Here is an 18,302-nt window from a genome sequence, read left to right on the forward strand (position 1 = left end):
GCCGTAATCAACAAAAAAAAAAAAGAAAAAAGAAAAACGAAAGCCAATTTTGAGCCGCCACAGTAAGATTTGTATTAATAAAGTGAAGCATACTGTAAGATGACTCAGTGATGGACAATTAATGCAAAAGTAGGTAACAATCCAACCTTGGTCCTCCCCTACATTTTGTGGCACAGTCTTGATCTTTTAACTGCTAAAAATCTGTAAATAAAATTAATCTGTCTGTTTTTTTAGGACAGTTACTCAGACTGTTTCTATATTTAACTTTGTCTCTCAAAATACTTTGAAGTACTTAATAATTTATCAATGAACGACAGTAAAAGTAATATTACCAGATGTTACTCAGTATTTCTTCTTATCTGCAACATCACAAATAAAACTGAAAAATAGAATGCTTTAAATTTGTATAAATTTCTTCAGATTTTTCTTTGTCAGTCTTGTATTGTGATGCGGAAGTTTACAAAAAGACAAGCATGACGGTCTGGTTCCGGATCTCTTCAGAGAAAGCGAGTGATTCTAAGATTCACATCAAAGAAGTTCATTTTTGGCCAGTTATAGGTCTGAGGTTGTTTTTTTGTTTTTTGTTTTTTTATAGAGATATGCTAATATGGCACCATATAAAAATACCTTCCACCTGTATCCTCAAGAGCCTGATAAAAATAAATTTTAAAAATCTTTAAAGCAATTTTTAAACACAAAAGAAAAATTCAGATGATGAAACAAAATTGTTTATTTTCATCCAAACACGACAAAAAAACTTATTTTCCTGCCTTTCTTGAATAGCTTTTATTTGATTTTTTCTACTAATTTAAAAAAGTTTCTCTTTAAAAGTAAAAAAAGGGAAAGAAATCAAAATTGAATCTAGTTGAAAGCTGTTTAATAAGAAAACAAAAAACAACACACACACACACAGGGAAAATGGTCAGATTTAATCTGAAGACTCATTTACCCCGCATGTTGTGTTTGCTGCGCTGTGTTGTTGCGTTATTATCACCTTCCCAGAATGTTGTGGTGTCAGTTAGTCCTCAGAGGAACGTCCAACCACAGGCCTGATTTAAATTAAGATGGCCTCAGGAAGTGCCCGAGTGCCAGGAAAAGGAAAAGGAAGGAAAACAGCCAAGTGGGGTTGGGGAGACCACAAGAAATACCTCACAGCTTTGATTCAGTCTCTTGGAAAACAGGATGGTTAGAAAGCCAAACTGGATGAAAGCGTTAGTGATTTTAATGATGTATACTGTCGAATAAAGCTTCAGCTGAATCTTATGATGCGGTGCACCTTTTTTAATCCCCGTGGAGTTCTTGCACACCTCTCTCCGAGGATGCATCTGGGGCCAATTTTGTGGCTTGAACCGCCAACCACACTGTCATCAAGCCAGCGAGTCTCCTGGGAAAGGCAGTTGGATACGTTCCAGAGGTTAGTCCAAATAATTAACTGTAAATTCAGCAAGACTGCCAAGGCTGTGTTTGTACAGGATGTTGTACAGTTTAAAATTAATTTACATGACAGCCGTGAGTGGAATATAACCTCTGCGTGAAAGGCTCCTGTACATAACATTACTTAATGACTCAATAAAACAAATATCAGGTCACTTCAACTAATATTTGAAGAGACAAATTAAACATTTCTTTTTACATAAATAGCCTTCAAAATTCTAACCAAAATTCTAAAATGTCACTTATGTGAAAGGAAACAGGGTCAAAATGGAAGTAAAAATAAAAGCCTAAGCTTTGCAAAAATCCTGTCCAAAGGTTATTCATGGTACCAACTACACACATTAAACTCAGCAGGCAGGTTAACCACGCCTCTCAGAGTGCCACTAACAGACAGCGGCATGTCAAGAACTGTTGGTCATACAGCAGCACAGCTTGTGTTCTTCTTCAGATATAAATTAGCACATTTGATAAGCCTTCACGGGGATATATAAAAAGAAAACAAAATATAGCCTTCAGTCCTGTATACCAACATTTTCAGTCACAAATGCTTGGCTTAATAAAAGATGCAGATAAGTTTGGAAACCAAATGCAATTGCGCCTCAAGAGTTATTCACTGGAAGAACAGTGAAATGGCGCCATCAAGTGGTTACTAAGCGTAACTAACATTCTTTACTTCCATGAGCGATTACCAGGACATGCAAATATCCCTGAGCAAAATAAAACCCACAAAACATTATACATTTGTGAATAAACAAATATACATATGTTAACGAAAAAATACTAACTCACAGCAATACTACTGTGGTTTATCCTATTTTTTAGAGACCACTGTACAAATAGCAGCACTGATTAACATGCAGCAATAAAAGAAATGTTAGGAAAGTTTTTTTCAGTATCACAGGACTTAGACAAAAACAGTTTTCTTCAGACAGCGGAGTAATAACTTGAAAGGAGATAATCTACTTAGAAATACTTAGCTGCATTCCTTAAGAACTGCTTATAGCTGAACAAGGCTTTCACTTCTGGACAATACAAACAACTGAAACCAGGATATTTGAGGATTTTTTTAGTCTTATAAAGACCAAGCACTGTTTACAATCAATGTAGCACAGAGTATACTAAACCCGGTAGTGAGATTAAATATATCTGTTTTGTTACTGAAACTGTTTCTAGCTGTGATAAAGAGAGATGAAAATCTGTTCAATTCTAACAATAACTTAATAGCTAAAGCCAAGCGGGACAGTAGTATCTACGCTTGAATAATTTACTTCAAACGGCAGAAAACTAACCCAGTATGTGTAGGCTAAATGTCTGTGGCACCTGCCAGAGAACAATGTTCCGTTTACATGCTTATCACCAATCTCTTGCTCTTGTCGAAACCGAAGAGAACGCACAGTTTCAGGTGTTCATGGACGTAAACCCGGTGTTGCACTCTGGGTAGTGTAGTTACCGCAGGCGGAAAGCCACTCCTCCGCATGCGTTGCTGTAATTATTTAAACTTCCAGTCCCAAAATGCTCTCTGCGTGGGAGAGCAAACAGAGCCGAGGAGGGGTTGGTGATCTTCTTTGAAGCTCAGAGTTAATGAGTGGAGACAGGTCTCTTTAAGCGAATAAACATCTGGTGTTGGCGGTAAGATTCAGCTTTTGTATTTTGTATTCCAAGTAAATGTGATTTTTCTTTGGAGTTGAATGATTGGAAGCGTGGGTTTTAATGGCAGGCTTTATTCATCTGTAACTACTCAGTGGGTTGTTCACCTGCTCAGACTTTACAGTGACATTTAGTGTTTCTTCCTAATTGGAATGTACAGTAACCCTGATCTTGTTCTAACTTTTTTTTTAACTGTCATATAATGTACCAAGCAAAATAGGTTTATGGTCATATTCATTGGATTATTTATTTTAGAAGAAACGTGGTTCTGTCAGTATTCCGAACAGACTGTTCGGAATACTCAATGAGAAGCAACCTCTGTGTCCTCTGCTCGACAAGACCGACCTGTTTTTGTTCACTGATGTAAGAAAACACATAATTAATGACTGACTCACTATGCCAAGTGTTCAAATGGCTGTCATTTTACACAAGCGAGTGACACGGTGAAGAGCTAAGGCTTTATTCTAGGGTTTGAAACACTTTCCTACTAGACAAACAGAGAGGAACATACACTGTAAAAAATGAATGTAGGGGGTTATCAGATTAACAAAAGAAGATCATGTACTTTTAACTAAAAAAAAATTTATGTTTCAAACACAAACGTGATAAAATCATGTTGGATAAACAAAAAATTTAACAACTTCACGTTTCTGAAATTTAATCATGTTGAGATAACATGGGCCCTGCGACAGACTGGCAACCTGTCCAGGGTGTACCCCGCCTCTCGCCCGGGACGCAGCTGGAGATAGGCACCAGCAACCCTCCCGACCCCATTAGGGAAGAAGGGTGTAAAGAAAATGGATGGATGGATGGAGATAACATGGTTCATTATAGTCAGACTGATATAGTGCTGAAGCCGAGTGTGATCACGGGACATCACTCGAGTTCATGCGAGACAATGGTTTTTATCTCAACTTGAATAACGTATTCAAGTTGAGACAATGTGATTCAATTTAGTCAGATTCAGTTCCCTCTGAAGAGGGTCTACCGAGATCAGGGGATCACGAGAGATTATGCAACATAACTGTTTTGCGCCTGGGAAGACCTCAGAGTGGTTTTAGTTACACATTAAACTATAGATATTTGTTTTTCTCTGCAGGGCACTATTGGATTAACATTTAAGAACTGCACTGAAACAGTTCTTAAATTTCATTCAGCATTTAAGAACTGCACTGTAACAGTTCAATTCTTTCTTTCAGCATTTAAGAACTGCAAGAAAAAGTCTTTTTTTAAAAAAAGACTTTTTTAAAGAAAAGTCTTTGAATTAATGTAATTAAATCATGGAAAGGATTTTCACACGATTAAATAGCTTTCTTTCAGCATGAAGCATGTTTGTTGAGCTAACTTAATTTTCATGAGTTGGATCAACTTAATAAGTAGTGTGAAGGTATCACTGTAACATAAGTTGGTTTCTCCAGCGTGCTGTGGTGGCGCAGAGGTTTAGCACACTACGCTTTTGGAGGCCTTAGTCCTCGACGCAGATGTCGCTGGTACAACTCCCGGTCCTGGCAACCTTTGCCGCATGTCCTCACCCTGTCTGACTACTGTCTCAAAAAAATATGAGCCACTAGCGCTGCAAAAACTCTTCGGAGAAAAAAAGAAGAAGTTGGTTTTAACTAAATTGCCATTAATATTGGTCAAGAAAATTATTTGGTCCAAAGCGTTGCAAATTAGTTGGGCTGGCTCTTTTAAATTACATTGGGTCCATCTATAGTAAATGAGTTCAATCAACCATAATAAATTAAATTGAGCCAACATATTTGCTTTAAATTGGAATAACCATAATATATTAAGTTCAGTCAAAACTTAATAGAATAACTGTAATAAAATAAGTTGAGCCAACTTATTTTATTTAAATTAGAATAACCATAATATATTAAGTTGAGCCAACACTTTGATTTAGAATCAACCATAGAAAAACTATAATAACATAAGTGGAGCCAACACAATTGCTTTTCATTGGAATAACCTTAATAAATTAAGTTGACCTAACACGTTTGCTTTAAATAGGAGTAACAGAATTACATGGTGCTGAAATAAAACAAAGTAATCAGGTGGAAAACCTTTCCATGATTTTTTTATGTTCATCCAAACAGGTATTTTTTCAGTGTATGAGACTCCAACAATAACTTTAGTCAGAAGGAAAATATTTTAAAGCCTATAGACAAGCAAATAGCTGGTAAGCAAGCCCAACTGATTCTCAATTGATTATTATTGTTGATATTATCCTACTTGAATCAAGGGGTTTGGCAGCCGAGCTAATTTGAATGTACTTTTTGTCATCACTTCATACAGGAAAAACAAATGTGAACCGGTCCAACAAGAATTGAAATGTGTGATGAATGTAAGAGAGGATAAAAACAGTCCACTGTTTTAGTCCATTCATGAATTCCTTATTCATAAAATAAACTAAGATACCTTAAACAAACAAAATGGATTTTTGTCCTATCCTTGTTTTTTGCTGAATTAAAAAAGATAATTCAGCACATTTTATCTTTTTCAGAAAAATAAAAATCTTTCTGAAAAATATTCTCAACCCTGAAAGCTCTCTTATTGTTTTTGTCTGTTTTCTCAGATTTTGTGATTCCACATAGGAAACATACACTTGTGTCTTGCCAGACTAACTGTATGTGAGGACAAACATTAAATAAATGCAGTTCTCCTGTTTACAGATGACAACATGGCAGCTGAAAGGAATATGTCATTTCGCCGGGTTAGAAGTATCATGAGGAGTAGATCTGAAGGCACATTAATTGATCTCAGTGATGATACATCCTCCAGTGATAACTTGAATGGTAAAGATCTAGACAAAAATACTGAAAGATGTTTCAATATACTAAAAGACGTACTGACCAAGCTCTCCTGTCTTAAAGGTGGCTTTGTACCGGGAAGAACACAGACATCAGATTGGCAGTTTTCACATCCAGAAAAATCGGTGTCCTCTCAAACCAAGAACCCTTTTTGGAAAAATCTATCGGGATCCAATCCATTCCTTGACGATATTGTTCACAGTGGCACATGTAAACCAACTTCCAATGGGTCAGAAGTAAAAACAGCAGGAACAGCACATCCAGATGATGGTAATGATGATGGCACAAGCATATCTTCTGATGAAGGCAGCATTGGGAACTTTAATGTGAACAGACACAAAACCAGCAACCAATCTGGGAGATGGAGGAGCGCTTCAGACATTCTCAGTGATCTGGAGAAAAAAGGGCCAAAATTTAGCAACAACTCCAGACCACCTGGGCCTGTGCTGAGCCCAGACTTTGAGTGGCTGAAGAATGACAGGGAGGCCTATAAGATGGCCTGGCTGAGCCACCGACAGCTGACCCGCTCCTGCCTGGACTTAAATGTGATGAGCCAGAGCCCTGGGTGGGCCCAGACCCAGGCCACACATTTTCAGGTTATTAGTAAGATCAACCACAGCGGAGGCTCAGTACAGTTGTCCAAATCCAAAATTAGCATTCATGTCCCACAAGGACACGTTTTGCCTGGAGAAGTTCAGGAAGTGACCCTGAAAGCTATGCTGGACCCTCCCCCTGGCCTCAACAATAACTGCATAACAACCATGAGCCCACTTCTTGAGGTGCTTCTTAGTAACATCAACACAAAGGAGTGCTTGTCCTTGGAGATGAAACTCTCAGGGGAGGTAAAGGACAACCCTGAAAGTCAGGTGATGACCACTGTGTTTGGAATGGTGTCTAACAAACGACGGGGCCCTTACACCAAAATGAACGACTGTTACGTTGACAAGAACTTGATTCGGATGAAACTCCAGGATCTGAAGACTCATTTTTTTGTGATAGCAGTGGCAGAGGCCTCTGCTCTCCAGCCACCCGCCACGTCAGTTTGGGATTACCTCAGTCGACAAATCACTGTTGCGGTCTATGGCCCAAGGTTCATCCATCCATCATTTAAGGCTGTAATAGTCGTCTGCTGTCATGAAGATGTTCCACCTAAGCTTCCTTTCTCAGATGTATGCAAAGGCAATAAAAACGTGCCCCCGCTTGTGCTGCAACTTTGGGGGAAACACTCATTCAAACCAGACATGTTGAAGGACTTTACTGTAAGGGTGGATGTTAAGGGCTCAAACTTTGGAATCCCTTCTGAGGACAAAGTGAAACAAGTCAGGCAAAGTCAGCTCAAGATTGGGACAGTTTTGCATCTACCAGTATCAATATCTTGCCCTGGAAAAGCAGAGATGACTCCTTTTCAGTTAGACATACAAGTGATAGAATCAAACTCGTCATCAACATCAGCTGACTTTCAGGTTTCTTCCCCTCCTGCACCACCCATCAGGTCAGAGAAGAGGCAACCAAAGAATGTGGAAAGAAAGACTGATATTGCAAAAACATTTTCCATTCCAGAGGAAAGCGATTCAGATTTACCCAAATTCAAAGACATGCCACTGACTCTGCAGTGGTACGGGGTAGCCCTAAAGACAGTTTTACGCCAGCCACGCGTAGAATATCTCCTGGAGTATTTTAAGGGTGAAACTGTGGCTCTGTTTTCTAGAGAGACTGTCAGGTCAGTCGGTAATTTGAAGGTGAAAGAGTGGTACATCGGATCCCTCAGAGGCAGAATTGGCTTGGTCCACTGCAGAAACATCAAACTCATAGCAGTGGACCAGGTAATGGACTTCAGTGATGCTCAAGTCACCACAGCAGATCTTTTGAACAACATGACACTGCCCTTCAGGAAGCTCACGTACATGTATTCTGCCATCCAGACATTGGTCACACAGCACATCACAAGATGGAGAGGTTTCGCAGATGCTTTAGAGTACAAAAACGAGCCTCTGGAAACAATTAAGAGAAGATATGCAGAAACTGACGCTGACAAGGTGGCTTGTGTTCTGGAAAAGCTGAAGGAGGACTGCCACAGTGAGAAGTCAAGGAAAAAGTTCCTGCATGAACTAATGGTGGTACGTGCATAAAAAGGGCTTTCAGTCAAATGTATGAAACTCATGTCTGTCCATGCTAAATCCTTTCTGTGCACTTGTAAAAATATTGTTTGTGTTATTTTTTTGTTTTGTTTTCATCATCAAGGGGCTACTGAAGATGAACAATGTGAATCTAGTGGCTCAGGTCATTCAGAATACAGTCATTCTGTCGACAGCTGTGGAGCTGGGGATTCGATGGCGGGAGCTTGCAGAGAAGATGGGAAAACTAACCAGCGCTCAGATAGCTGCTTATGAAGCTCCACACCGAGGGAAGGACGATGAAGTCAGTCAGCAGGTCAGTTTAAATGAGCATTATTCTTTCCTGGATTTATCATGTATCACCTACTTCTACATCTCAATAAAGTTAATATATTCCATTAATTGAATTCAGGTTTCTAAAACTAATTATACCAAGGTACATCTTTGGGCTTTGATTTAGCCATTGGAGGACTTTCCTTTTTTTTTTTTTTTTTTTTTTATTCTCAGCCAGTGCTTGGTTTATTTATTGACATGGTTTTAGGTTATTGTCTGGTTTCAGGATCCAGTTTTGCCTCAGCTTACTTATTTTTATTTATTTATTTACTTTTTTTTTTTTTTTTTACAGATAGTCTGCCATTTTTTCTGTTTCCTAATTGACTCATTCTTCCATTAGGATGGATGTCTCTTTTTCTTCAAAACATTTCTGATCATTTCTAACTTTTAAATCGGGCTCTTTGACAGTCCATGTGGAAGCCTGCCTATGACTTCCTGTACTCCTGGAGCCTTCGTTATGGAGACAGCTACAAGGAAATGATCCAGGAGCTTCACCTGGCCCTGGATAAAATGAAAAACCCTGTCACCAGGCAGTGGAGGCATCTGACCGGTGTGCTCATCACAGTGAACTGCTTAGACGTCTTTCAAGAAACAGCTTTCCCAGAACTATAAATGTTTTACACCGCTGTGCCGAAACAGGCTTTGTGTGAAAAGCGCTAAACATGTTACGTACTGATATCTTTACTTAAGACACAAAAGTCTCAGAGAATTTCACTTTAGCTGAAATTCTCTGAAACACCATAACCAATGAGTCCAGGCAGGCAGTGATTTAAAAGTGTTGAAAATGTCTGTGCAAATGTCAAATATGTGCAGAGGAAATTGTAATTTTGCTTCTGTTTATGATGTCAGTAGTGACTCACTGATGTCCTTGATATTAATAATTGCAACTGGTGTAGGACCCTTTGTGTTCTTTTTTTTATTCATAGCAGAAATTTCTCTGTAAACCTTTTTCCATTCAAAGTGCACTTTATTTCTACAAATCCTCAATGATTAAACTGCAGATTCAGAAACATAATTTTAATCCACTGCATTTGAGATTATTCATACATCAAATCAATAGTGTAATCTTTTGAAAAATATTTTCCTAAATGTCATGTGGGTGTATATCACATGGAGTCTGAATTTCTTTTTTTCTTTTTTTTTCCAGGTTTGTGGTGAAAATAAGGCTGTTTTACCAAAGGAAAAGTTACATAAGATGCTTAAACAAAAGAAGGTGTCTTCTAAGTGTCATAGACTGCTCTTTTGCAGATGTGTGTTATTTTTTACTATAAAATTTTAGATAAGTAGGAATATTATAATTTAATAAAGGAAATTAACAACACAGTGGCTGAATCTTCATTTAATTAAGTTTGTCCTGAACAACAGTGTGATCTAATGTAATGTGCACACAAACAACTTTTATTTCCATTATTCCAGCATTAAAAATGCCTTGCAATTGTGTCACCATATTATTAATTTATAATAGTACATAAAACTATAAAGAACTTCCTGTCTATATTGGTTGTAGGACCATTTTTTCATTTGTTAACAACAAATAGAACGTAAAAAAATCGAGAAGGATCACTATATTAAAAATAGGTCCACAATTAAAATTGGATTACAAAACCTTTGAATCTCTGATGTAATGAAACAGGGAGAAATGTGGAGCTAGAAAAACGTCTGAGACATTTCTTTTTTCAGGTGCAGTGAGGCAGTAAATATTTTGACTAATGCAATGTGACTGGCTTTGTTTGGAGCCCTTTTTATAGCAGCGGCAGCAATTGGAGAGTGCAACAGTTATCTATAATGAATATTGTAACCTGTCAGAGAGTCTGCATGTTTTCAAGCTGACTGGTGTCCGTAGGGGTGTGTGTGGGCGTGCGTGTGTTGGTGTGTGTGGGGGGAAGGGTGTGCGTGCGTGTGTGGGTGTGTGTGTGTGTGTGTGTGTGTGCGTGTGTGTGTGTGTGTGTGTGTGTGTGTAACTGTGACTATATGTCTTTAAAATGTTCACATGGCAAAAATATCCTACGGACTAATGAAAGATGATGGATTCAACTTTAATAATTAATTTCTGAAAACATATAGTGTTACATACAGGCAACGAACAAGAGGCTGGAAAAACGGTTATTTGTAAAAATCTTGTTCTGTCACTGACATATTGTGCTAATTTTACATCATTCTTTATTCATATTCTGGGCTTCATTGAAGTAAAACAGATTAAACATCCAAGAGTGTCCTACAAAGGTCCTTTTCATTATGAGGATGACAGATATAGTGACAACTGTAAAAGTGCAGCTGCTCTGTCTAGTTTGGTGATCTTAGAGGGATTAAGTTGGACTTGACACAATATCGTTTCTGTTTGAGAACAATAACGCTGCCAGCATCTGAGTTACCTTTAAAATACAAATGGATAAACCCTTTCCAACATAACTTAACATGATGTAGTAACTGGTAATTGAGATGGTGCGGACACTGGTGAGAGATGTATTTTACCGCTCCCAGAGTAAAAATACTTTTCTATCACATCTCACTCTTAACTCAAACACAGTTAACTGACTAATTTCTGCCTGCTTTCAATTCCAAATCTTCCAACTCTTGTGTTAAGTAATATTGTATTTGATTACATTTTGTACATATGATTAAATAAATTGCTCATGGGGTTTTAAAATTCATATTTAGAAGTAAAATTTTAAAAAATATATTTTTTTTTATTGAATATAAGGTTTTTTTTAATGCTTTACAGTATTAAACAATATGTATGAATAATATCTGACATGAAAGGAGAATTTTAAAGACTTTTTTCTACCCTTCACAATTTTCATCATGAATGATGAATAAATGAATCTTGATCTAACGCCTTAGTTGGTGGAAATAAAGGAACCCCAAAATTAAAATAAATAAATCCTGGTCACACTCAAATTCAAGATAAACTATGTATATTGGATCACTGACAAAATCTCGAAATAATATTTTCTATATCAAAAGAGATTTTATATATTTTTTTCCCCACTAGGGTGTCTTTTTGTGGGCTCTAGTGTCCCTTATATGACAGTAGGCTGACAGGAAAGGGGGGAAGACATGCGGCAAAAACGGCCGCGTCGAGGACTCAGGGCCTCCAAATGCGGGTTGCGCTACCCCCTACGCCACGCCCCATCAAAAGAGATTTAAATGTTAAAAGTAGATTGAAAAGCATATTTTTCTTACAGCATACTTACTTACATTCATGAAAAAGTCTGACATAAATATTTACATTTCAAATGTTTTGTGAATTTTTGGCTCGCTAGCGTGAACAACAGAGAAGCTGACTGTTATTTGGAATCTAAAGAAAACCTAGATTGCTTTTAGACAATTATTTCGCCGCAATTCTATTTAAATCCACAGAATGGACTGAGGACATTTACTCCACTGGGTGGCGCAATTGCATTGTGCAAGAAGGCAGAAATTAAGGCCTTTAGTTTCTGCCACGGGTCAAGAGTGAAAAACATTTCACTTCAGAAACAAATAAAGGCTTCAGGAATGCTATGACATTATTCAATTTTAATTATCTTATTTTATTTTATTTTACACTGGTGTTTCCGAAGTATATAAATGTTTATGAATAAATACCAACATAGGTTTAATTTCGGATCTAGCTTATTGAACATTTTTGTATCATACTTATATTAGTAAAATGATACCTAGTTAGTGCACATCAGTGTTGCTATGAGTAAGAATGCTCAGATTTTGCCTCCAGTTTCAGAAACCCAGAGTCACAAGGGTCCATCTACAAATCACTATTATGAACAGAAGCATTCCTCTGTCCTCTAGGGTATATAGAACTTCATTTGGTTTGCCTTCATGATATATGTTTAGGCCAAGAAGTCATTTAGTGCTTAATTTATTAGCCTGCTGATTTATGCCTGCTGCAAACATACTAAAGGTGGTATCTCCCAGCCCCACTTTAGCTCTGCTCGTTATTCCATCCTCTAGCACTTTCAAAATGCGCTCTAATAATCTGGTTATAGATGATGTGAATGTGGAGAAAGCATAGCAGTGAGGAGAAAGAAAAAAAACAACTTTTCCATTTCTGTTTCTGCACTTCATTTGTTACTGTTGCTTCAGTGAGTCTGAGGAGGGTTGAATGCAGACAAAGTTGAAAATTTCTCAACTTAGAGCTCAATTTATTTAGAAAAATTAAGCCTGCTCACGACTACGCACCAACAGAAGAAATCTTGACCTGGGTTTAGTTGTCTTAGCATCAGTACAAAGCATTGTGACTCATCTGTCCTTTTGTTCAGAGGAGAAGCTCTTTAAAAAATAATTTCAGGATCAGTTGCATTCACAATGCCAAGCAGAGCCTGTAAAATAAAATCCAGGTTTCTAAAGTGATGTCAGGACTGGTCACAAAAAACTATAGAGGCAGCTGTAACTTGCTATGTTCATAATTTCCACTTTACACAAGAATTTGTTTGTGTGTTGCAGGTTATAGGGTGTTGATTGTTGCCCAGAGATCAGTGCTTTTCTTATGACTACCAGGCTGCATGGAGCCTCTCCCCATGGCCACCGCTGGGAAGGAGGAAGTTCTTTACAGAATGACTCACCGAGGGGGAGAGAGAAAGAGAAAAAACAACTTGCAGCATTTGGCAGCAGCATAGAGAGAGTTTGTGAGTAATAGGCCATCCACATCCTTGGACACCTCACTTTACTCGCACTCTCTTTTTCCATTAGCCAGCCTCAAATTATCTGACTTTTGTAATAGTGGAACACAGCAGTTATAAAGATTTGAGACAATTAAAAGACACATACCAGAGCTTTTTCACTTCTTACTGCATCTGAACCTTTCAAAAGGTTTTAATTTACCAACAAAATTTGATATTCACATGGGATGATGAAGCATGTACAGTAGTTTTATTTATTTATTTTTTCTGATAGTTGAATGATTTATTGTTGTTCAAGTTATTCAAAAATAATCTTGTGGTACCAAATTTTGCTAGGTGAACCTGACCTGTGGGGACAGATCTAATATATCTACAATGACAAAGTTTATGTCCTGCTATTTTTATGCCTTATTGTTATGTCTAAAAAAAAAAGAGCTTTACGCGGGTCTAAACGCTAAGATTGTCTTGTTTTGGTCTTATACCATACCTAACAATAGCCTGATCATCTTGGGATGAAAGCTCAATTTGCTATGCACAGTTTCTGATTGGCCCCAAGTTCTTAAATAATTATGATCTGACTTTCTTGGAAAATAAGGTAAAGTTCTACTTTGAGCAGGTTTTTTTTTTTTTTTTTTTTTTCAGCTATTAGGAGAGAACGTGCTGGTGTGGTTTGGATCATTGTCTTGCTGCATTACCTAATAGTGCTTGAGTTTAAAGTCTTAAACAGATGGCTGGAGATTCTCCTTCAGTATTTTATTTTCTGCTTGTCAATATTGATTTTTATCAAGTTGTCTAGACCCCTAAAAAGCAAAGAAGCAACCAGGAGGGTTGACTTTTTGGCATGATGTACTTCACCAGGAGTCCAGCTGTCAATGGGCGCAGGAGGGACATTTCACCAGTTTGTCGCAGGGCAACATTGACAAACAACCGTGCCTAAGGAAAATTCAAAGAGTTAATCAACCTGACAGTCATGTTTTTGAACTGTGTGAGTAGAACCCACGCAAGCACAGAGAGAACATGCAAAATCCATGAAGAAAGATCCCGGTTCTGGAATCAAACCTACAAACTTCATGCTGGAAGGGAACAGTGCTTCCAACTGCGCCACTGTGCAGCCACTCATGATGTACTTTCTCCTATTATATTATTTTACACATTCTCCAAAAAGTTACAAGTTTGTCTTCTCAGTCCACAGAAGAGCTTGGTTACTGTAAAGATGCATTTTGGTAAACATGAGTCAGGTGTGAAGGTTTTGGTGGTCAGCAGTGATCTTTGCCTTTCCCATGGATGCACATTTTGCTCTGTGTCTTTCCTCTTTATTTAATCTTTTACACTGTACTTACTTGAGACACAAGAGCCGTAGTGCTCTATATGTCATTCTCTCTCCCAAAGCTGCAGATTTTTGAGATCTGGATGTAATGAGCGGCATCTTGTGATCTGTCATCCTACTTCTTGCTGTTACGGAGGCTCTGTTCAAGCGATTTATTAATTCTAAACATCTGGCAGTAATTTCTCCTGAGTGTGGCTTGTGAAAATGAACCAACTAATGTGATGAATCACAGTTAGTTTTTGATTTTACAAGAGGGGCATTTATGTGTTCACATGGGGCCAGGATGGTTTTGATAGCTTTTTCCCTTTATAAATTAAGTCATCATTTGAAAATTATTATTATTTTTTTTTTCATTTACTCAAGTTGTCTTTGTCAAATGCAAACATTTATTTAATCATCACACAAATGTAAATGCAACAAAGAAAACAAAACCAGGAGAAATATGGCAAAGGTTTTTCTGGCACTGTGTTAATAGAAACCGATTTTTTTTTTAACAGTTTTAGGATAAATATACTAGACTATTTTTTGTTATATCGTTTGGAAAGACCCTCCAATTGTTGATTCGAGACCCCAAGAAGGGCCCTTGTCCCAGTCGCAGGAAGTGAGACTGGGATAAAATAGTAAATAGACTTTTGTGTGTCATTAAACAAAACTGAACTCTTCCATTTGTGAAAAAGACAAAAACAACAAAATCTTTGAAGAATAAACCTGACTGTTGCCTAAAGAGTTTGCAGTTTCTGATTTGAGCATGTAGCATCGTATTTTATTGTTGCTGATTCAGGTGTGAATTGTCTTGACTACAGTACTGTATTTATAGTTTAGTAATTTAGTGCAATGGTTCCCAAATGGAAAATACAACTAATTCAAATAGAATTTTGAGCAGTGTGAAAAGAAAAAAGATAATTGTGAGATAAGTAATGGGGTTAGGAGAGAAGTAAAAACAAAGTTTAGATCTGCACAAGTGTTTTTCTTGACTCAAGCAATATTTAAATCTGAGTAGATCACAGGGGGGACCAGACCTGCTAGCATTTATTAATCTATCAGACCTTACTTGTGAAACACTCTGTGGTTATTGCAGTCCAGTCAACTTTAAGAACAACTGACAAGTTAATAGACCCAAACTCTCTCTGAAATTTAAAGTATTCGAAGGACTCATGACAACCCACATCCTAAAAGTAATTATATTGGCCAATCAAGTGTGTGAAAATACAATATGTGGACAGTTTATGAGCTTTTGATACTTTCTGAGATCTTCAGTTGCACAAAAACTTAATATCTCCATAAAATGCAGCACTTCAATCTGGGCTGAATATCAGTGATTTCCACCATAACCACTGCTGTCTTGTATTATATTATGGGCGTATGCTTTTAGAAGCTTCCAGCAGATGGTAAAAACAGGCACACGCTGCAGGTGTCTACACTTTCTGGCAACAACTCTGTGAAAGGCGTAAGCCCTCCATGTCTCGACAAAACCTCACCATCCATTGAGAATGAAACTGGTTGAATCTTTTGGTCGTGCAGAAGAGTAAAACAGGAAATTAGTTGGATGGCGATGATCAGACATCGTCCAATTCGATTGAGAAAAACGACAGATCTGCGGAGGGCTGAGATGTGGTGCGGAGATAAATCCATCAGAGAAGAGTGTCTCTTTGGTTTATTTCTGTCGACCGAGGGGGAGAACAGGCAGGGCTGCAGGTTTTCCATTCCAAAAACAACAGAGCTGAGGAGGTAGACTCATTGTGTTGTGACTGATTGCTCTAACTGTAGGAAGAGGAGGAGGAGGAGGAGGATGCCTCAAACTGACACTCAGGGAGGAGTAAAGGTGAACCAAAACGTGGGGGAGATGGGAACACAGCTGCGGTTCAGAGAAGTAGTTTGTATACGACATGTCATTTAGCTGTGACTTCCTGTAAAATGGTCATCCATCCATCTATCTATTGGCTGATGTGTGATCAGTGTGTGATCGATCCTTGAGCGGCCCTTGTGATGCTTTTCACTCGTCCTCTGTTGTTCTTGGCTGCAGATTGGGGTCCTCCCTCTCCAAAGTCTCCTCTGCCCTCATCGCTCCCCAGGTACTCCATCCCCCACCCCCACACCTCTGCCCATTATTCCCTCGAACACTATTCATCCTCATGTGCAGCTGCAGCACTCTGTTTGACCTCCTCTCTCCTCACGGAGTCCTTATTAACAGGGACTGTGGTGGGAGTCCTCCCAGCACGTGTGGTTGGAGTGACGAAGCACACTGGACTACCGTTGTCAAGCCCATCACATGAACTCTGCTGTTATGTAGCAAGGCACACCTTAGCAGATTTTTTTCTCACAGATACAAATACATAACTTGTAATGTATTGATTTTTTTTTTTTTTTCTTGTTAACCTTTTTGGCTGAGATCTTGTTCAATGCTTTTCCTGAAACCTTTGTCTTATGTAATTTGAATTAGTGTTGTAGAAAATGAACTTTTTTCTGCCATTGTCACAGTCATTGTTTACCTTCGGGGAATGTTTAATAGCGGGTGTTATCTTTCAAAAACATGCTGTAAAATAACCGTAAGTCACAAAAAAAAAAAAAAAAAAAACAGAGCTTCACTTTTTGGTTTATCTTATTCTTCACCAGGAGCAGTATCCATATAAGTGCAGATGAAGCCCTAATCCATAATCTAGACTGAGTAGTCTATATTTACTGCTGAGAACTGAAAATTTCATTTATACTTTGTCCCTCTGGTATTGCTGGAGTGATGCTGAGCATATAAACCAATGGTTATCAATCCTTATCCACAAAGTCCTTCAACAAATGATTGCATTACCTCCCTAGGATACCATCAAGTGGTACAGAAGCTATTTAAATCACTCATTCCTTTATTTTAGGTGTGCGGCAGCAGGCGCAAACCTAAAACTTGTAGGACAGTGGATCCTGAGGACCAGGATTCAGAACCACAGGCATAGATAGCAGATGAAATTATGGCAGGGCTAAGAGGTTCGAATAGACTCATCTCAGGAAATGATGTAAGTTTGAAGATATCAGAAGATAATAATTTTACAAAATGTTCAAAGATATGGAATAACATAGTTCATCCAAAGATCAAACAGCCTCCCCTGGTGGTCACAAACAAAAGACACCTCACACCTTTATTTTTTACTTTATGCTTTAATACAGGGGTGTCAAACTCCAGTCCTCAAGGGCCACTGTCCTGCAGCTTTTAGATGTGCCACAGGTACAAAACACTGGAATGAAATGACGTAATTACCTCCTCCTTGTGTAGATCAGTTCTCCAGAGCCTTAATGACCTAATTATTCTATTCAGGTGGTGCAGCAAAGGCACATCTAAAAGTTGCAGGACACCGGCCCTCGAGGACTGGAGATTGAGACCCCTGGTTTAATATCTTTAAAATGACAGTAGGACAAATAAACATTTTTCTATCACAAACTAGCTCAAACCTAGTATACCTGTTTGGTTTTTTTCTGCTTTTTAAAATGTATTAATGAACTTATGATGACCAACTCTTAAATTCATATAATCTTTAAAATGGTGTGGGCCGAAATTAAAATTTTTTCAGCACTAATGTAGCAAAAACTTGTGCGGGAAACAACAGCATCTTAACCATCAGTAGGAATGAGGAGAAGAGAACCAACAGCTTTACAATCTTTTCTGTTCATGTCAGGATCTCATATGGTAACATAGCAATGCCCAGCAGGTCCACAAAGCTCTGCAGCAGCTGAGCCGACACACCTAAATACATGAAATCCATGTCATAAATACTCTGCCACTCCTGCAATAAAGTCAATCCAGGCAACATCCCACACCCCTAAATAATCAATAACCGCAATTTCACAATCAACTTTATTATTAACAAATAAACTTTATTGTCTACCTAATTTTTACAACTTCTCTTATCATTTTGACTTTTTCTTGTCATTTCGAGTTTATTGTTAATTTACCTTTTCCACAATTTTCTCATCAGTTCAGCTTTGTAAAATCATATCAATATGATTTCACTACTTGATTATGATAACTATAGATCAC

General features: G+C 38.0%; 1 protein-coding gene across 2 annotated transcripts; it reads left to right on the plus strand.

Annotated features, from left to right (window-relative positions):
• Positions 1-2,964: 2,964 nt before the first annotated feature.
• On the plus strand, positions 2,965-9,661 carry macc1 (MET transcriptional regulator MACC1). 2 transcript variants are annotated; one of them, XM_044117581.1, is made up of 6 exons: positions 2,965-3,063; positions 5,754-5,876; positions 5,955-8,008; positions 8,133-8,321; positions 8,747-8,888; positions 9,486-9,661. In XM_044117581.1, exons 2-6 carry the CDS (start codon positions 5,762-5,764, stop codon positions 9,494-9,496), a joined length of 2,511 nt encoding a protein of 836 aa, XP_043973516.1. In that variant the 5' UTR covers positions 2,965-3,063; positions 5,754-5,761; the 3' UTR covers positions 9,497-9,661. The 2 variants fall into 2 exon arrangements, with proteins under 2 accessions (XP_043973516.1, XP_043973515.1); XM_044117580.1 differs by having other exon boundaries at positions 8,747-9,659.
• The last annotated feature ends 8,641 nt before the right edge of the window (positions 9,662-18,302 follow it).

This window comes from Gambusia affinis, linkage group LG05 (assembly GCF_019740435.1).
Source record: "Gambusia affinis linkage group LG05, SWU_Gaff_1.0, whole genome shotgun sequence".
Taxonomy (NCBI): domain Eukaryota; kingdom Metazoa; phylum Chordata; class Actinopteri; order Cyprinodontiformes; family Poeciliidae; genus Gambusia; species Gambusia affinis.